This window comes from Eretmochelys imbricata, chromosome 14, assembly GCF_965152235.1.
Source record: "Eretmochelys imbricata isolate rEreImb1 chromosome 14, rEreImb1.hap1, whole genome shotgun sequence".
Lineage (NCBI taxonomy): Eukaryota > Metazoa > Chordata > Testudines > Cheloniidae > Eretmochelys > Eretmochelys imbricata.
In genome coordinates, this window is record NC_135585.1 from 48,196,618 (window position 1) to 48,217,188 (window position 20,571).

Sequence of the window (20,571 nt, forward strand, 5' to 3'; positions counted from 1 at the left end):
CTGTTAGCTGTCGGGAATTTCCTCCCTGACTTTCCTTCCCTGGGAGTGTTTGGGTGGGATGTGGAGGCAGAATCCAGTGTCTCCATCTCCCCAACAGTCACTGTGTTGTGTTTTCCCTCTTTGCTATTCCCCTTTCTGTCCTTTCTCCCCGGGCACAGGCAGTGACTCCTGTCTGGGTTCTCTCTCTCCCAGGAGGTGATAGGACAGTGAGTGAGAACAAGGAGCAGAATCAGCAGGAGGAAGGTTCTGGGAAAGTGGAATCGCAGGAGATGGTTTTGAGAAGAGCTGAAGGGAATTTTTCCCAGTGCTTGGAACAAGGAAATGCCTGGGGAGATCGACACAGATCAGCTATGCAGCTGGGAAACTATCCCGGGAAGAAACTTGATGAATCCATTGACCGTGGCGGAGGATGCAAGGATCCCAAGGAAACCACAGTCCAGCAGAAAAGTCACAGTGAAGAGAAACCTTACAAATGCCTTGACTGTGGGAAAAGTTTCCGTTTCAGTGCAAGCCTTATTAAACATTGGAGAACCCACACAGGAGAGAAGTCCTATAAATGCCTAGACTGTGGGAAAAGCTTCAGTGAGAAGTCAAACTTTATTATGCACCAGAGACTGCACATAGGAGAGAGACCCTATAAATGCCTGGAGTGTGGAAAAAGGTTTAGTCAGAGATCACCGCTTATGGCACATCACAGATCCCACACAGGAGAGAAGCCCTATAAATGCTTAGACTGTGGGAAAAGCTTCAGTAAGAAGCCATGTCTTATTATACACCAGAGAATGCACACAGGAGAGAGACCATATAAATGCCTTGAGTGTGGGAAAAGTTTTAGTCAGAGTTCACACCTTACTGCACATCGGACACTGCACACGGGAGAGAGACCCTATAGATGCCGTGAGTGTGGAAAAAGTTTTAGCAAAAGTTCATCCCTTATTCAACATGGGAGAATCCACACAGGAGAAAGACCATATAAATGCCTTGAGTGTGGGAAAGGTTTTATCGAAAGTTCATCGCTTACTAAACATGGGAGAATCCACACAGGAGAAAGACCTTATAAATGCCTTGAGTGTGGGAAAAGTTTCAATTTGAAATCAGCCCTTAATATACATCAGAAAACCCACACAGGTGAGAAACCCCATAAATGCTTGGACTGTGGGAAAACTTTCAGTCAGCGCTCACACCTTAATAAACATAGGAAAATCCACACAGGAGAGAGACCATATAAATGCCTTCAGTGTGGTAAAAGTTTCATTCAGCACTCAAACTTTATTAGACATCCATGTCTGAACACAAGAGAGAGACGCTATAAATGCCTTCAGTGTGAGAAAGATTTCAATGCGCGATCGGACCTTATTAAACATGAGAGAACCCACACCGGAGAGAAACCGTATAAATGCTTGGACTGTGGGAAAACTTTTGGTCAGAGCTCATACCTTATTAAACATAGGAGAATCCACACAGGAGGGAGACCATATAAATGCTTTGAGTGTGGGAAAAATTTTATTCACCACTCAGTCCTCATTAAGCATCAGAGAATCCACACTGGTGACAAACCCTATAAATGCCTCGACTGTGGGAAAAGTTTTGTTGACAGAACAAAACTTACTAGACATCAGGCAATCCACACAGGAGAAAGACCCCATAAATGCTTGGACTGTGGGAAAACCTTCATTCAGAAGTCACAACTTACTGTACACCAGAGAGTTCACACAGGAGAGAGACCCTTTAAATGCATTGAGTGTGGGAAAAGTTTTATTCATAACTCAAAGCTTACTACACATCACAGAACCCACACAGGAGAGAGACCTTATAAATGCCTGGAGTGTGGGAAAACTTTTATTCATAACTCAAAGCTTACTACACATCAGAGAACCCACACAGGAGAGAGACCCTATGGATGCCCTGAGTGTGGGAAAAGTTTTATGGAAAGTTCATCCCTTATTAAACATGGGCGAATCCACACGGGAGAAAGACCCTACAAATGTCTCGAGTGTGGGAAAAGCTTTATGGAAAGTTCATCCCTTACTAAACATGGGAGAATCCACACAGGAGAAAGACCCTATAAATGCCTTGAGTGTGGGAAAAGTTTCAGTTTAAAATCAACCCTTAATACACATCACAAAACTCACACAGGAGAGAAACCCCATAAATGCCTGGACTGTGGAAAAACTTTCAGTCAGCGCTCACACCTTACTCAACATGGGAGAATCCACACAGGAGAGAGACGTTATAAATGCCTTGACTGTGGGGAAAGCTTCAATAAGAGCTCAGAGCTCACCAAACATCAGAAAATCCACAAAGGTGAGAGACCCTAGAAATAGCTTGTCTGCAGGAAAAGATTCAATTTGACTTCACACATCAGTGATCAACACAACAGAGAGACCTTCAATGTGGGGGAAGCTTCATTTGGTGCTCCTGGTGTATCAGGGATCCACAACTCCGCACAGGGAGAAACCTCTGAGATGATCTCAGTGTGGAAAATGCTCCAAGTGGAGCTGACATCAGAGACTCCTCCACACAGCAGGGAAATTCTCTCAGGGCCCTGACTAGGGCTGGCCATGGTGGCAAACCCATTTTCTCGTTCCCACACACATCAGGGGCATTTGGCTCCCAAGGATCCAGCTGCCCATTGCTGGGGTGAGGATACAGCAGCATCAGCTGGTCAGTGACCCTCTGGCTCTGCCTGGTCTAAGCAAACCCCAGGCAGAGGAGAAGCCACGATCAGCCCGTCCTCCGTGCTCCAGCCCTGGCTGCTGAGCTGATGGGCCAAAGGTGGGGGAAGGAAGAGAGAGAAACTCCTCCAGATGCTCCCTCTTCCTGGCTGAAGTTCCCCCGTCTCCCTTCCCCTCCCAGTTGGGATCCCCCTGCCATGGAGATGAGAAGGACACTTGGGCCAGGCCCCACCTTCACTCTAGACCCCTGTCCCCACCCCCCATCTTCCACCAGCCCCTGGGCTGTGCTCCTCCACTTACCTGGAGCTGTTCCCTGCAGGGGGAGTGTCCCTGGGGGCTGGTAACTCCTCCCCTCCCCCAATCCGCAAAGGTGTTGGGTTCTGGGGGATCAAAAATTGAGGGACCAGCAGTATGCGTTTTGGGGAGGGAACTGGGGATTGAATGGTTGGGGCTGGGAAGCAGGAGGAGCTGGGTGCTGGGGTATTGAGTGTTTTGGGGATCATGGGATCATGGGATAAAAGATGAGGGAGAGCACAGGGGTAGAGAGGTGCTGCCTCTCCTCACTCTCCCCTTCTGCCCCATCTCCCTGCCCCTCTGCATTCACACAGCACCACTGAGAGGGGCTGATTCCCACAGAGCCATTTGGGGAAGGCCGAGAGATCCCACCTCTGCTTCCGAGCATTTATCTATGGTAGGAAATGTGGTCGGGATTAGCCAGAGCATCTCTGTGACCCTCCACCAGATTTCCGAGTGTAACCTCGCCCTGAGCATCTTATGTGTGAGGCTAAGATATTGTCATCAATATTTTTAGTAAAAGTCACAGACAGGTCATGGGCAATAACAAAAAATTCACAGAAGCCCGTGACCTGTCTGTGACATTTACTAATAATATCCGTGACAAAACGGGGAGAGAGAAGGCTGCAGCACCCATTGCTGCTGGGGCTCTGGGGTCCCATGGTGGCTGGGCAGTTGTGGGCCCTCTGCCTCCTGTCGCTCAGAGCTCCGGGGCCCTGCCACCCATGGCAGCTGAGAGCTGTGGGGTCCCAGCCACCTGTGGCGACTCATACATCTCGAGGCCACCCCTGGGAGCCGGGTGCTGTGGGGTATCTTCACGGCCTGCAGCAGCTCAGAGCTCTGGGGGGCAGCTCTTTGCTACTGCAGGCAGCAGGGGGACCCCGCAGCTCAGAGCCACTACAGGCTGAAGTCACAGATTCCTTGACTTGCGTTACCTCCGTAACAAAATTGAAACCTTACTGACGTGTTCTGACTCCCTCCCATTAGCAGAGTGAGTGTTAGTCCCTGAGTTCCCCCTGTGGGGCTGGATTGTCTCATTCCCAGCTAGTCTCACATTTCTCCAGGTCCTGCTAACAAGAATTTAGTGTTTGTTCATTTTCTGGCTTATGCACCAGAATTAACTAGATGCTAAAAATGTGGAAGTAGTGACAGTAAAATGTGGTGGTTTACCTTCTGTGCTATTTCAGGGCTATGGGGTGAGTCCGAGAGTTTCCTTCCTTCTCCCATCACCGTCTGCTCTCTACACACCAGCCCCTACTCAGCCAGGGCTGCCTCATACCTGCATTGAGCGGCTGCAGCTCCCAGCCCCGGCTCCACAGGCAAATTCCTCCTGACCTGGATAGGGAGGGTGTAAAATGAGTGGATGGGGGAGGAGCCTCCGGGGGAAGAGGCGAGGCAGGTGTGGGGCCTCGGGGGAAGAGGTGGGGCTGGGAGGTTCCGGCACTCCTGCTGGAGTGGCTCGGGTTTTTTAAATTAAAAAGTTGGCAACACAAGTTGCTTGCTCAGAGGCTGTGAAAAATATGAACAAACATACAAATATCACTTTTCACAGCAGCAGGCTTACTAGCTAGCAATAAATAAATTACAATGATTTTGGTGTGTATCTGGGTAAGGGGACTGTTGGCCCCTTACTGAAACTTAGTACGTTTTTTTGCTTGACCCTTCCCCAGAACCAAAAGCCAGGGGAAGGGCCAATGGGAAATCAAGGCCCTGAGAATAGTCCCCAGGGCCGATGGGGAGAGGCTAATGCTCTAGGTCAGCCTCGTTGACAGGGCAGGCAGGCCAATGAGGGAGTCAGGAGCCCGTCCTCTGTGTGAGCTGGAGCTGCCTGCCAGGGAAGGGCAGAGCTAAGGGGAGAGCAGCAGCCTGAGCGGGGCTGGAGGCAGAGCAGCAGCAGTGTTGAGGCAGAGGGGAGCTGGGGCTGGGGCTGGGCCAGTCTGGAGCCGGGTGCGGTGAGCAGCTGGGGAGAGCGAGGGGAACCCTGGGCAGAGGGCCCAACTTAGGGAGATGCCCCCAGCCAGGGGCCTCGCAGGCCAGACTTGGAGGGGGAACATAACCCTGACAGGAGGAGACTGACGCTGGGAAGAAGGGTCCTGCCACCTCGAGCCTGAAGGCATGTGGCCACCACCAGAGCACGTGTCCAACCTGCAGCATCCCTGCAGCACAGCCAGGGCCTGGGCAGGAGGCCTGGGATGTGGGAGGGACAGGCTGTGAACTGCCCCGTTTGTGGTTTCCCCTGTGCCCACAGAGCGGGGTGACGTGTTTTCCTTTTGCCTTTCCCATTGTTTTCCTTATTTTTTTTTAAATTACTTTCTGTTTAATGAATTGTATTTCTTCTGTATGCTATGCAATGGTCAGGGAAGATGTCAGGGAAGCTTCCAGAGCGAAGAGAGTACAGTGGGGACACTCTTACCCCTGTCCTGAGTGATCACAACAAGATTGGGGGTTGAGCCCCTCTGGAATCCTTGGCTCAACCTTGTCAGGGTTATGGGGACTAGAGTGGAAGAGGAGTCCTCGAGGTCCAACAGGCCTCTGGGTGAAGGGAGCGGGAGCGAGGATTCAGATTCTTCTGCTATTTGATTCCACTGGGGTGGGGTGTAAAAGCGAGGAAAGTTCCCCACTATAGTGGGACCATTCTTCCGCTTACCTCTGTGCAGGGGTCAGCACCACCATGTTGTGCAATGGACACTTGACAACATTACCGGACTTAGGGATGGACATTGGTGGGGGGCAAGAGGGGGCTCCGGGCTGAGGCAGGGATTTTGGGGAGGTATGGGTTCTGGAGTGGGGCCAGAAATTAGGGGTTCAGGGTGCGAGATGGGGTTCCGGGGCTGGAGCAGGGGGTTGGGATGCAGGGGGGAGAGTGAGGGCTCGGGCTGGGGATGCGGGATTTGGGGTGGAGGAGGAGGCTCCAGGCTGGGGCTGAAAGGTTCAGAGTGTGTGAAGGAGCTGAGGGCTGGGGCAGGGTGTTGCAGTGCGGGGGTGCGTGAGGGCTCCAGCTGGTGGTTCAGGCTTTGGGGTGGGGCTGGGGATGAGGGGTTTGGGCTCTAGGAGGGGACTCCAGGCTGGGACCGAGGGGTTCGGAGGATGGGATGGGGATCAGGGCTGGGGCCGGGGGGGGGGGTGAGGGCTCCAGTTGTGGGTGCGGGCTCTGGAGTGGGGCTGGGGATGAGGGGTTTGGGGTGTTGGATGGTGTTCCAGGCTGGGGACAAAGGATTTGGAGGGCGGGAGGGGGATCAGGGGCAGGAGTGTGGGGCAGGGGAGGTGTGTTCAGGCTCCAGGCAGTGCTTACCTCAAGCAGCTCCTGGAAGCAGCATCATGTCCCCCCTCTGGCTCCTACTCGAGCTGCCCCGTCTGCAGGGCTCTGAGCCGCGGAGTCAGTGCTCGGGGAGGGGGAACGGAGGCAGCGTGCAGAGCCCCCTGGCCGAGCCTCCGCCAGCAACAGCAGGGAGGGGGAGCCGCTTGTGGGGAGCTGCCTGGGAGCAGCCCCCAGAGACCTCAAAATTTTGACTGTGGACACTTTGCCAACACATTACCGCCCTCTGCCTATGTGCACATCTCATGGGTTTTGCTAAAGTTCATTAAGTGTTTTAGGGAAAAGTGTCAGAGCGGCCACCAGCCAGAGCTGCTGCCTGCACTCTGAGGCCACCAAAAATGTGGCCGTGAGAACCCCTGGGCTCGATGCTCAGGACGGGCCCTTCTGACCTTAGAGCCTGTGAGGGTAACAGGAGCCGGGCACAGGGATGCTGCAGCGCGGTGGGTTGATCGCTAGGACCCAGGAGCGGCTGGGGGGCGGCTCTGGGGGGAGGATCGCGGGGCTCAGGCCCGGCCCCAGGAAGTGACTCGCACCCGCTGCGGGGACTCTGGCTCCCGGCGAGATCCCCGAGCCCCGGCGGCTGGTGCTGGGAGCCCGGAGCCCGGGCTGCAGCCGGGAGAGGGGAACCTCCAGCCGGGCCCTGCCCGCTGCTCCCCGGGAGCCTCTCCCAGGGCAGAGCCCCCAGCCCGGCCAGGGCCCCTGCCCCTGCCCCGGGGGGCCCCGCTCGGAGGGAAGGTAAGAGAGACCCGCCCCCCCCCCCCGTCACCCCCGGGCTGCAGGGGGCGGGTTTGGCCCCGGGCTGCTCCCCGCGGAGCTGGCTGCGATTCCCTGCCCCGGGCCCGGGAAAGCTGCCGCAGCTCCCGGCGTGTGCGGGGCGGGCGGGGTTGGGAGCCAGCCTGCGCCCTACTGTGGCTTGTACTTGTCTGCTTGTATTAGGTGAATTTAAAAATGCTATTTCTTTTGTTTTTTACAGTGCAAATATTCGTAATCAAAATAAATATAAAGTGAGCACTGTATACTTCACATTCTGTGTTATAATTGACATCAGTATATTTGAAAACGTAGAAAACATCCACAGATATTTAAATAAATGGTATTCTGTTACTAACAGCACAATTAATCACGATTAATTTTTTTAATTGCTTGACAGCCCTAGTTGTAATTTGAGTTCAGTGCTGACTGATTTCATGGGCTGGTCTCAAAACTCCTTCCATTTGCTTTCATCCACCAACCGGGCTTGCCTTCCTGGGGTTCTCAGACTTCATTGCATCCTGGCCCCCTTCTGACTGGAAAAACTGCTACACAACCCCAGGAGGGGGACCGAAGCCTGAGCCCACTGAAGCCCGGGGCGGGGGGACAGCTCGGGCTTTGCTTCAGCCCTGGGCGGTGGGGCTCAGGCTTCAGCACCAGGCCACAGCAAGTCCAGTGCCAGGCCTGGCGACCCCTTTAAAATGGGGTCATGACCCACTTTGGGTTGCTGACCCACAGTTTGAGAACCGCTGCATGGTTTAGCCAATTGTTATTTTGTCTCTCTACTTAGCACCCTAGTGCTTTTTCACATGTCCCATTTGTATATAGAACTTGATTCCCAAATATTCACTAATGGCCAGAATTTTCAAGGTTCAAGGCACCTGGATACTTTTTAATATGCCACTAGTAGCCTAAATCCTTTTAAAAATCTGTCCCTAGTGGCGTTATAGTATCTTGTATGAATTCCTTCTCAAAAGGACATTTCTATGGTATTATTTACTAAGCATAGATATACAACCCCAAGATCGATTGACAGCCCCAAGAATTCAAACCCCATGAGTTATGCACCCAAAAGTCTAGAATTTAAATAAAGAAAAAATAAACTTTGTTTTCCTTTTATTTATCTTTTTGTGTCTGAGCCTTTAGAGCATACTCGCTTCATACTTTTACTGCTACCCCTTCCAAAGGGTCCATATACTTATGTGGAGGAAAAATCTAGTAGGCCTAGACTAATAGGCCTAAAACTTTGGTCAAGCTAATTGTGTATATGAAGCATAAGAAGAGAGTGAGGAAAATTCCATTGTGGGGCAATTGCATCAGCACAACTTAAGAAATGTAACCATAACCGCTCAAAGTTAAAAAAGACCGTTAACCACAAAGGAAACACCTGTCAATAACAGGAAAAGCTGTATTCCAAATAAGGTAAAGTACTGTTAAAGCTTGCATTACATGCCAAATAAGGAAAAGACGCTCTTGATGAAAGTGTGCTTAACTAATTTTGGTTTTCAGCTATATAAGCTCCTGTATTTTCTGTTTACGGTAGAGCAGCTCCGGCTGACTCTCCCTGTATGTGCATGCTTGACTAAAGCTGGCCTCAGGCTTGTTCTGATCCAAAACACAATGCGTGGTTAATTTTCCACCACACCTAGAATGGCTGTACAATCCTGTAACATTCGATGCCATTTTGCCCTTCCGGGAACATATGATTCCCCACCACCACTTGTAATTGACAATTGATTTAAAAACCTTATTTCTGTGAGTAACCCCCCATTCTGCACACACTGAAATGCACATTTTACTTTTCTATGATGTCATTTATTGTATGTATTGATGTTAATTTTTCTACAACATTTTTTATACTTCTAATAGCTTATTTTAAGTTCACAGCCTTTTATGGGTGCTACATTTTTTGTGGTGATACCTTTCAGGACTGTTCTTCATTCTGACACATGTACTAATTTGTCTGGCCAAAGTCAAAGGTTTTTTAAAATGAACTGTTCTGTTTCTCCTTTGCCTTAGTCAGGAAGGAGGACACAGTGCTGACCACACCTATGCTGTGGAGAAATTTACCATGCATTGTGTTTGGATCAGAACAGCCTGAGGCTCCTTTATTACAAGCATGCAGGGAGAGACCACCAGTCTGGCAGCTCTGTCGAAAAAGGGAACACAGAAGCTTATAGTATAGATCAAAACCGCATTTCGTTACACATACTTCCTTATTAATATTTTCCCTTATTAGGAATACAGCAAAAACAAGCTTTTCCTGTTATTCACGGTTTGTTCTTTTGCGGTTAACGGCTTTCCTAACACTAATTGTTGCAGTCACATTAAACAAGATTGGCTGTCGCAATTGTGTCTTGTCAGTAATTTTCCACACTCTCTCCTCCTGCCCCTTGACCACTTACACAGTTTTCTTGACCAAATTTTAGGCCTACTCTTATTTTTCCTTTACACCTAGTTTACCTTTTGGTGAAACTGAAGTGCTTTGCCTCTTTTATGTTTTCACAGTGGGACAGTTAATGCAGATTAGTTACCCCATGGTATAAACACCCATTGTCTTATAGACACAGACTATACTGCTGACTCCGATGTTAAATGAACGATTATTGTTGATGGGCTGAAAACTCTGGCACTGATTGTGTGGCTACTACTCCTGCTCCTTTGCCAGGCTCTGTGTCTGAATGTCTGCGCCCATTTGTGAGGGCAACCTTGGAAAACCAGTTGAAGCATTTAAAACTAAAGGAATTAGTAGGGGATTCCACCCCCTCCCCATAATTTCCCTTATTCCTTTCCCTTTACTCATTGAGGGCTTGTCTGCATGGTCTGACACTAAAGGTCTAAGTTAATGCACATAAATTCTAGCATCTTAACCCCCTGTGTGGATGCTCTCATTCAGAATTAAGGTGGCCTTAATTTTGACAGTGGCAGTCAGGGTAACCACAGACCAGTGCAGGAAACCTTCCCCCAAAATTCTAATAATTATCAGACCTTTGATCTGTCTTGAACATTTTTAAAGTTTTGTATCATCCAGGTGTAACCCACATTAGGTTTTTCAAGTCCAAAAAGGAGGAGTGAAGCAGTGAGGCACTCATCTCACCTTTCCTGAGCATTGCGTTGGGTAGAAACGCCATTACGATATTTCACAGTTTTGGCCTGACAAAATTTCAATAAATGGGTTAAGGTTGAAATTTAAAGTGATCTGGCTCCTTCTCCCTGCCCTGCGCCGGTTAGGACATCTGTCCTGAGCAGGAGAATAAAGGCCGGATAGTGATGGGAGATCGTGCTGTGCAGGGATCCCCTCTATAAGCAACTTAGACAAAGTGGGGGCACTCTTCTCCCATGAGAACGAACCAATTGATTCACGGTTTTGGTGCTTTAAAATGTAAAGATTCCTCTTTGATCTCAGCCTTTAGATGCTTGCTCACCACATGCTATGCAAACTTAATCTCTTACTAGCTAAGCACTGCCGGAAAATGTAATTTAGACAGCATTGTCTGTTACCTCTGTCTTACATGAGGATAGTTACATCAATGAGTCTGTGGCTGCGATAGGTGTGAGGACGCACCCTGACAGGCATAGCAAAAGTATTTTCAGCTCACATAAAACATTATGATGTGTCTCAGCACAGGTGCAGTGTGCGGGGCTGATCTCCTGGTTCAAAAGCATCCAGAAATAGGCTGTGGGTGTAGTTACTAGACATGCTCTGTATTTGTTTCCAAAGCTGTATAGGATGTCCACCTGGCAGGCCGCTCCCTCTTTATTCACCTGATAGCTGAGGCAATCAGAGCTTGGAGGGGAGATCTGTGTTTAAGACAGTCCTGTGTCATGAAGTCCCAGTCTCGGTGCTCTGGGACTGCTCTCAATGAAGCCAGGCAGGACTCTAGTACTGTGTGTCTCCCCTCGGGGCACACTGGCACCAGGGCAAGAAGCCTCCTCAGCTTCAGCACCTCGTGGGTCTGACATTGGAGCGTTCACACCCCTGTCACACCGTGAGCTCCTGGCAGGGAGTACACCTGGATGAGACACCTGGGGAAGCCTTACACCGTGCCCCTTAAAGGGGCCATGCACCCCAGCTCTGCAGTCAGCAGTGACTCCCAACCAGCTTGGAAAACAGAAGGGTTTGTTAGTCGTTGGGAACACAGCACAGAACAGAGCTTGTTAGCACAGAAATCAGGATCATTCAGCAAAGTCCATCTTGGGGGGGATCCAGAGCCCTGGACTCTCCCCGCTGAGTCCCAAACCAGGACACTGACCCGCTTCCAGCTGCCCAGCCTCAGTCACACCCAGCTGCCCTCCTCCATGCTTTCTCTCTTTCCTGGACAAACAGGTCACCTGGCCTCCCCCTCTCTCTTTGTTCTCCAACACCTTTGCCTGGCTCCTTGCAGAGGACGGGTTCCGGCCACCACTTATGAGGATACAGAGTGTTCAGCCATTCTCTGTGCCCAGGGAACCAGCCTGCAGTCACCCCTGCCCTCTAGGTGTCTTCACAATGATCACACACCCTTGTGCAACCACCTCGAAGCTTGAGTAACACATCGGGGAAACTGAGGCACACACGCATTATTCCGAGAAAACATTAAGAACATTCCCACTTTGTCATACCCTGGGGTATCAGTGGGCTGCTTGGTGCACGAGCAGTGCTTGGTGCATTGATCGTAGTGTTGTGAAAGGAAGGAGACCCTGACATTCTTCATATCCGATGAACCCAGGTGCTTCTGCTACATACAGTCACATTACAGAGACTGAGGGCTGGATTCACAATGGCATGTAGGCACCCAGACCCTAGGCTAAACACATAAATCTGGTATTAGGTGCCTAAATCCCAGTTTAGGCTCCATGGAGCCATACAAAACTCTTGACAAACCCCCTAGGTGCCAAAGCTCACTCAGCCGTAGCTATATTTTCAGGGTAAAAGTTACCTGGGGAACCTTAGTTTCTCCCTCTGAGCATGCGCCCTGCTAACTTCTCCGGAACATCTGGACCTAGATATTGGTAATGGCTACCTCTAGGAAATTGTGCTGGCTGCCATTTGTGCTGTAACGCCAGCAGGGAGTCCCGGGGGTCAGGTGGATGTGAGAGGTTTTGCCTACAGGCCAGTGATGAATTAATGAAGCCCTACAAATCCCCACAGTGGCCTAGCAGGGACAGTTCCATAGGCGGCACCCTGGCTGGGGCAGACATAAGGGGGTTTTGTCTAGAGCCCAGTGACGGGTTAATGTGGCCCTGCGAATCACCAGAGGGAACTTGGCTGCAAAGCACTGACAACTGAAAACTTTGTTGCCCGAGTTAGGGGAGCGGGCTTTGTAGATTAGGCCGAGGGCTACTTACTCCTGTGGGAATTCTACTCCAAAATTATTAAAAATTATGCACCAAAAAATTAAAAATTCTGTGCACAATATTTTAAAATTATGCAAATCACACACAGAGTCAGTGTCACCGTGAAATGTGTCCCCTGACGTTCTGGGCAGCCTCTTTAGGACCAGGACCCCTTCACCCCTGAATCCTGGTTGATATTGGGGACTCTCTGGAACAATCGTTGGTCTCCATAAACATGTCCCTTCTCCCCCCTCCCTGGGATCAGAATGGCTCCTTTCTTTTGTCCCATTGACTTGGCTTTTATGGATGCTGCCCCCATAGTGCTGTGGTCAGGAGACGAGGAAGCTCTGAGGGGCAGGGTCTGGGGCAGGGAGGTTTCAGTTGAATGGGTTTATGGCTAGGGCCCAAAAGGAGCTGGAGTGATGTGGGAGTAATCAGTGGGCTCCCTCATTCCCAGCAGCTTGAAGTGAATGGCAGTTACTGCAGTAACTGGTCACTGCTGTGCAGAATCCCCATTCCTGGCAAAATCCCTGGCTGCAGACAGGAGAGGTTTATATTGTAAGGCAGGAACATTCCTGCTGCTCCCCAGGAGCCTCTCCCAGTGCAGTAACCCCAGCCTAGCCTGGGCCCCCTTCCCAGGCCTCAGCTCCTGCTCCCAGGGAGGGCACTGCTTGGAGGGAAGGTATGAGAGACCTTCACCCCCTCTCCCCTCTATGAGAGCCGTGCCTCCCGTTTACACCCGGGCTGCAGGGGGAGGAGGCTAAAGAGGTGCACCGGGATGTGTGGGCAGGAGGGGCGAACAGGGATGCATTAGGTGACAGGAGATGGGTGATGGGAATGCAGGGGCTAGGATGGGGGCAGGGAGGATGGGGCAATGCAGGGGAGTCAGGCTGTAGGAGGAGAATTATGGGGCTGAGGGGAACGAGTCTGCAATAGAGGAAAGATCTGAGGGGGGGCACTGTGAGGGAAAGGGAGGATGTGGGGAGGGGAGGCTGGAGGGAGAATGTGAGAGCAAGAGGAGACTGGCTGGGGAAGGCAGAGCCAGATGGCAGGGAGAAGGCAGAGGGGTGGAAAGAGATACAAGAGCAGCTCCCCCACCCCATGGGGTAGGAGAGGGTAAAGGACTTCCCCACCCAGCAGCCAGTGGGGAATTTTTTTCCTGGTCCTGGTCAAACAAGCATGTGAGGTGGGGAGACTGTCCCCTCAGGGCTCAGAAACTACAAAGCAAATATCCACAGGCAGCCTCCTCCCCTCCCCGCACACCCTGCTTCCAATTTATTATTTGATTTAAAAATAAAAAGGACACACTCCTCCTGATTTGGGGTCTATCCCCTGAGTGTTTGGGGCTGCTCGAGGCTTTGGTTTGATTTCCATGCAGAATTCAGATCTCAGCCAGACCCCTTGTCAGACTGGAGTAACTGCTGGTTGTGGCAGGCAGATGGGCCAGTGAAATTAGCCTCTGCCTGCCTGGATCTGGGGGCTGCAGGGGCAGGACAGAGAGACTCATCCTTATCTGGTTATTGCCAAAGGAGGGCTCTGGTTATTGCTAAAGGAGAGGAGGAGGCTGGTGTGCGTCTATCTGCCTGCTCATGTTATCAGCGCTCTGGAGTTGAGCGACCTGGCTCACAAGCTGTTGCCTCCTCCATTTTGACTGGGGACTCCAGATTGAGAAGCTGCTTCTTACCCAGCAGAGGAGAGACGTCTGTTAGAGCCCCTCTGTGCCCAGCCTAGGTGGGGACTTTCTCCGGTGGCTGGAACCAGTCCCTGGGGCATCCCCTGGCTCTTCGGTCACCAGCTCCTCAGCTGGAACCTGCAAGTGATGGAGAGACCCGGGGGACAGGGCTGGGGCCGGGCAGGAAAATGACTCTGCACAAAGGCCCCCTTTTAGGGACCTGCTGGTGAGTTTGGCCTACGTGGGGAGGGGGCTCCCTGTGTGTCTGCAAGTCCCAGAGCTGCTGTGCCCATGGACACAGCCAGATTCAAACCCCTGTTAGCAGTGTCAGTGGCAGATTTGCCTAATGAGAGCAAAGGCCCACGTCAATGGGGCAGTCAGCAGTTCTCCCAGGGGGAGGGAAGATGATAAAAAGGGAGAGTGGAGAGACTGGAAGGGGCAGCAGGAGCAACAATTGGTTACGGAGGTTCCCAGTTCCCAGACCTACCCTGATTAATTCCCTGCACCCGCCTGGGCAAACTGACTCTCCTGGGAACAAGGCGAGGAGCTGCGAGAAGAAAAGCCAGTTGCTGACTCTGCTGAACACCTCACTATCTGGAGAGAAGGGGGGTAGCTTTAGAGGGGGTTACACGATAATGTCATGGGGAGCCCCCAAAGTGGTTCTTTCGATTTCCTCTTTTTCTAGCATTTGGCACAGAGATGCTCTTACTGGGAGGGTTTAAAAGTGTCCCTGGTGGGTTTAGTTCTGCTGGGTGGGGCCTGACCTGGCAGCATGGCAGAGTCCAGAGTGTGTGTCTGCAGGGAGGGAGCCTGGGGGGAATCAGGGTGTGAAATGGACTCGAGCTGCTTCTGTAACCTCTTACCCTGACAGGCTGAGAAATCACATCCAGATTTCGCTGCAGATCATCCGGTCTTCCAGGGTACAGGGAATGGAAATGGCTGTGATGGAGCCAGCTCAGGTAGGGGATTTTCAGGGAGCTGCAGGGGAGTGTTGTAGAGGGGGAGGGGCAGGAAAGACTCAGGATGAAGCAGGGAGGGGACAGGCTGTGATAAACCTGCTGATATTCTGAGTAGGTCCATTGACGTGGGGGAGGGGGTGGAGAGACACTCCCCCATTTCTCAAAAAGGACACAACCCCCTTGGGCAGGACTGGAAACATTTTCCAGACTCCCAGTGCTGGAGCCTGAACCCACTAGCTAGGGGCTGCTGTGAAATACGAAGGGGAGCTGTCGAGATTCCTGTCCCTGTCCCCGGCTCAGAGCTCTGCTTCCTGTATCAGCCTGTGGCTGGCAGGCGTGTGGGAAATGAGAAGAACCTGCCCTGCTCTGTCTTCTGTGGGGGACAAGCAGCTCTCACCTTCTCCCACCCCCTGAAGCCTCCGGGCTGCTCTGAGCAGGGTGGGGGAGGAATTCTGCTACTCTGGTCCTCCCAGAGCTTCCGTGATGATTTTATTTTTTCTTTCTTCCTTTCCCGTGACTAGTGGGATTGTGGCTGGGGCAGCAGGTGCTGAGTGGGGGACTCTTGTTGTTCCAGATGCTGGTGACCTTCGAGGAGGTGGCTGTGTATTTCACAAAGGGTCAAGGAGCTCTGCTAGATGCTGATCAGAGAGCCCTCTACAGGGACGTCATGCAGGAGATCTACGAGACGGTGACCTCACTGGGTAAGGGATTCCTGTCCCCTCAGTTATGAGAAAATGTAGGGCCTGCATTGCTGAATCTGGTCAGGTTCTTCCCTGGTCAGTTAAATTGAAGGGGAATGGGTTGTATAATCCACAGCTGCCCTGTGAGAGAGACCTGCATCTCCATACCCTCACCAGTGGGATAAGGGTGTCAAACCTAATGGACATGTTAAACCATCCCCATCCATCCAGCTTTCAAGGGGGAGAAGCCGTGTATTGTCCCATCTATATTGTTTCTCATTCATACAGATAATCCCTGTTCACCTGCCTCCTTGGGAATCACTCCAGCCATAGGGAAGGCTCTGCAGCTTTAGAAATAGGCCGGGGTTCTCTAGAGCTGTGTGTGTGTCAGCAAGGCCCCCAAAGTGCAAAGATCCTGGGAACTGCTAGTGAGGGTGTAACAGTTCTCCCCAGATGTCTCCCCCCACCAAGGGGGCTCAGTGACCATGTTCCCATCCCCTTGGATTCGATATTCTCCCAGCACAGCATCGGAACATGGAATGCCCTTTATGACAGTCACTCTCTCAATGCTCCATGCATCATAATCTAGTCTGATTTCACCCCCTGCGCAGGGTTTCCCATGCCCAAACCTGAGCTGATCGCCCAGCTGGAACGAGGGGAAGAGCCGTGGGTGCCCGATCTCCAGGCCTCAGAGGAAAGAGAGCTCTCAAGAGGCGCCCGCCCAGGTGAGGACTGACATAGAAACCATCTGGCGAATGAAGGAAAATGTTGAGAATCCCAAAAATGTGGTGTGAGTAAAAGCCCTGAGTTCTTCCTCATCTCACCCAAAGCAGGGCTGGAGTCAGCAGATATCGCTCATGGCTCCACCCGTCCTGTTAGCTGCACAAGTTTCCTTCCCACTTTTCCTTCTCTCTGAGTGTTTCGGGGGGATGTGGAGGCAGAATCCAATTGCTCAGTCTTCACAGCATTTGCGCGTTGGGTTTTCTCTTGGTGTTATTCCTCTTTATCCCTAGCACAATGACTCCTCTCTGGATTGTCTCTCTCCCAGCAGGTGATGGGAAGGAGGAGGAGAATCAACATGAGCATGTTCCTGGGGAAGTGGAATCACAGGAGACCTTTGTGGGAAGAGCTGAAGGGAATTTTTCCCAGTGCTTGGAAGAGGGAGAAGCCTGGGGAAATTGGCACAGGTCAGAGAAGCTGCTGGTTAACTACCCAAGGAAGAAAGTGGATGAATCCATTAAATGTTGGGAAGGAGACAAGGATCCCACAGCCCAGCAGACAAATCCCAAGGAAGAAAAACCCTATCAGTGCCTCAAATGTGGGAAAGGATTCATTCTGAGATCACACCTTGTGACACATCAGACAATCCATACTGGACAGAAACCCCTTCAATGCTTGGACCGTGGAGAAAGCTTCAATAAGCACTCAGACCTGAATAACCATGGGAGAAACCACATGGGAGAGAATCCCTATAAATGCCTCGAGTGCGGGAAACGTTTCAGTGGAGAGTCAGCTCTACTTATACATCAGAGAATCCACACAGGAGGGAAACCCCACAAGTGCTCAGACTGTGGGAAAGATTTCACACGTAGATCAGCCCTTGTTATACATCAGGCAATCCACACAGGAGAGAGACCCCATAAGTGCTTGGACTGTGAGAAAACTTTTATACGTAGGTCAGACCTTGTGAAACATCAGGCAATCCACACAGGAGAAAGACCACATAATTGCTTGAATTGTGGGAAAAGTTTCATGTGGAGATCAGCCCTTACTCAGCATCAGGCAATCCACACAGGAGAGAGACCGCATAAGTGCTTGGACTGTGAGAAAACTTTTATACGTAGGTCAGACCTTGTTAGACATCAGGCAATCCACACAGGAGAGAGACCACATAATTGCTTGAATTGTGGGAAAAGTTTCATGTGGAGATCAGCCCTTGTTCAGCATCAGGCAATCCACATAGGAGAGAGACCCCATAAGTGCTTGGACTGTGAGAAAAGTTTTATACGCAGGTCAGACCTTGTTAAACATCAGGTAGTCCACACAGGAGAGAGACCCCATAAGTGCTTGGGCTGTGAGAAAAGTTTTCTACGTCGGTCAGCCCTTGTTAGACATCAGGCAATCCACACAGGAGAGAGACCCCGTAAGTGCTTGGACTATGAGAAAACTTCTATATGTAGGTCAGACCTTGTTAAACATAATTGCTTGGATTGTGGGAAAAGTTTCACAAATAGATCAGCCCTTGTTAGACATAAGGCAATCCACACAGGAGAGAGACCCCATAAGTGCTTGGATTGTGGGAAAAGTTTCCTGTGGAGATCAGCCCTTGTTCAGCATCAGGCAATCCACACAGGAGAGAGACCCCATAAGTGCTTGGACTGTGAGAAAACTTTTATACGTAGGTCAGAGCTTGTTAAACATCAGGCAGTCCATACAGGAGAGAAACCACTTAAGTGCTTGGATTGTGGGAAAAGTTTCCTGTGGAGATTAGCCCTTGTTCAGCATCAGGCAATCCATACAGGAGAGAGACCCCATAATTGCTTGGATTGTGGGAAACGTTTCACAAACAGATCAGCCCTTGTTAGACATCAGGCAATCCACACAGGAGAGAGACCCCATAAGTGCTTAGACTGTGGGAAAAGTTTCATGCAGAGGTCAGACCTTGTTAAACATCAGGCAGTCCATACAGGAGAGAGACCCCATAAGTGCTTGGATTGTGGGAAAAGTTTCCTGTGGAGATCAGCCCTTGTTCAGCACAAGGCATTTCACAGAGGAGAGAGAACCCATAAGTGCTTGGACTGTGAGAAAAGTTTTATACGTAGGTCAGACCTTGTTAAACATCAGGTAGTCCATACAGGAGAGAGACCTCATAAGTGCTTAGACTGTGGAAAGAGTTTCAGAGACAGATCAGCCCTTTTTAAGCATCAGGCAATCCACACAGGAGAGAGACCCCATAAGTGCTTGGATTGTCAGAAAAGTTTCACAAACAGATCAGCCCTTTTTAAGCATCAGGCAATCCACACAGGAGAGAGACCCCATAAGTGCTTGGACTGTTGGAAAAGTTTCACAAACAGATCAGACCTTGTTAAACATCAGGCAGTCCACACAGGTGAGAGACACTATAAGTGCTTAGACTGTAACAAAAGTTTTACGTGGAGATCAGTCCTTGTTAGACATCAGGCAATCCACACAGGAGAGAGACCCCATAAGTGCTTGGACTGTGAGAAAAGTTTTTTACGTAGGTCAGACCTTGTTAGACATCAGGCAATCCACACAGGAGAGAGACCCCATAATTGTTTGAATTGTGGGAAAAGTTTCACACAGAGATCACACCTCATTAAACATGGGATAATCCACACAGGAGCTAAACTTCTGTGACACACGGCCAGAAAGGGTTAAGAAACTTGCAAAATAATTGACCCAGATTCAACTTTTAGAGACATATTCAAAAATTCTGTAAATGGTAAATACAGCCATTCCACGTTAGATAGACTAGAACTTGGAAATGTAAACTTTTATTTTTAAAGACCTGGAAGAAGATGGTAACTGTAGTAGTCCGTGTTTACTTTTGTCTTGTTAGAGGTTAACAGTGTAAACAAACGGTTCCTGTCTAGGGCTGTATTCTGTTGTCAGATCAAAAGGGAATATTAACATTTAGATGAAACTTGGGTGTAATAATGTCATTGTCTGCATGTCTCTTTAAAGTCTGTGGTTAACTGTCTATGAACTGCTTTATGGATAATTACCTTATGTTAATCCCTGTAATTAATTACCTGTGACGTTTAGGAAATAGAAGCTTACTTCAAAAGCTTATTGTTCACCCAAGGACTGCCTGCTGATGAGAGACAGCAAAAATCTCTAGAAAAACTCTTGGGACCTGATCCTTTTATCTCAGTTCTTCTTAAACGTTATTTGGGGGGGAGTTTGAGTCGTAAGACTGAGATCTCCAGTCCAGCTGGACCCCCCTGATATTGAACATTTAGACATTGGACTAGAACGTGATGAAATGATTCCGAAAAGGACTCTTTGCAATTGTAAAGCACCATCTCTGCAGTGAAACTGCCCTAAGGACTCTGTTCATGTCTGTGTGTATAATGATCTTTTAACCAATACTCTCTCTCTTTTCTTCTTTTAATAAATCTTAGTTTAGTTAATAAGAATTGGCTGTAAGCGTGTATTTGGGTAAGAACTCTAGCGTTCACTAACTTGGTGGGTAATGTGTCTGATCCTTTGAGATTGGTAGAACTTTTTATATGATGAACAAACCCCACCATATTCACTGGACTGTCTGGGAGGGAGCCCCAGACTGGGTTGCTTCAAGGGAACTGTGCTTTCGCCTCTGTGTAGCCAGTAAGGTATTGTAGAAGCTGTTTTGTTGCTGGCTTGGTGAATTGAAATATTGGAATATCCACCAATTTTGAGGATTGTCTGCCCCATTCTTTGCAGTTTGCCCTAACTGAGGAATCTCAGTGTGCCCCTCAGGACACTGGTAACAACTTCACAAATGCCTTGCCTGTGGGAAAACGTTTCATTCAGCGATCGCACCTCATTAAACATCAGAGAATCCACCCAGGTGTGAGAGACCCTAGAAATAGCTTGACTGCAGGAAAAGACTCAATCCGAGCTCACACATCCGTGACCCGCACAACAGAGAGACCTTGAATGTGCGGGAAGCTTCATTTGGTGCTCCCAGAGTATCAGGCATCAGCAAATCCACGCATGGAAGAAACCTCTGAGATTTTTTCAATGTGGAAAATGTTCGACATGGCACTAACTCCATACTGCACACCAGAGACTCCTCCATACATGGGGGAAATTCTCTTAGTGCCCTGACTAAGGCTGGTCACAGTGGTCTTGCTGGGATTAGCCAGTGCATCTGTGTGACCCTCCACCAGATTTCCTGGTGTAA

The 20,571-nt window shown here is 50.1% G+C and overlaps 2 protein-coding genes across 3 annotated transcripts in view; both read left to right on the forward strand.

Moving 5' to 3' along the window:
• LOC144274268 (uncharacterized) overlaps positions 1-19,816 on the forward strand; it is a 31,656-nt gene extending 11,840 nt beyond the window's left edge. Inside the window, exons 3-5 of one of the 2 annotated variants that reach the window (XM_077832932.1) lie at positions 193-2,304; positions 5,810-5,812; positions 16,957-19,816. In XM_077832932.1, coding sequence (XP_077689058.1) covers positions 193-2,304; positions 5,810-5,812; positions 16,957-19,040 — 4,199 coding nt within the window. In that variant the 3' untranslated portion in view covers positions 19,041-19,816. Of the gene's footprint in view, positions 1-192; positions 4,359-5,809; positions 5,813-16,956 lie in introns of those variants that run through there. The other variant, XM_077832933.1, reaches the window with a different exon arrangement.
• On the forward strand, positions 14,105-16,833 carry LOC144274266 (zinc finger protein 707-like). Its single transcript, XM_077832930.1, has 4 exons — positions 14,105-14,982; positions 15,557-15,683; positions 16,274-16,452; positions 16,714-16,833. The coding sequence occupies exons 1-3, from the start codon at positions 14,953-14,955 to the stop codon at positions 16,396-16,398; spliced, it is 282 nt and encodes a 93-aa protein (XP_077689056.1). The 5' UTR covers positions 14,105-14,952; the 3' UTR covers positions 16,399-16,452; positions 16,714-16,833.
• Positions 19,817-20,571: the final 755 nt, after the last annotated feature.

Bases quoted from the DNA above. Each gene is read 5' to 3' on its own strand.
- LOC144274266 (XM_077832930.1), top strand. From the start codon at position 14,953: ATGGAAATGGCTGTGATGGAGCCAGCTCAG. The intron at 14,983-15,556 runs GTAGGGGATTTT...TTGTTGTTCCAG, and splicing joins CTGTGATGGAGCCAGCTCAG to ATGCTGGTGACCTTCGAGGA. The intron at 15,684-16,273 runs GTAAGGGATTCC...CCCCCTGCGCAG, and splicing joins CGAGACGGTGACCTCACTGG to GGTTTCCCATGCCCAAACCT.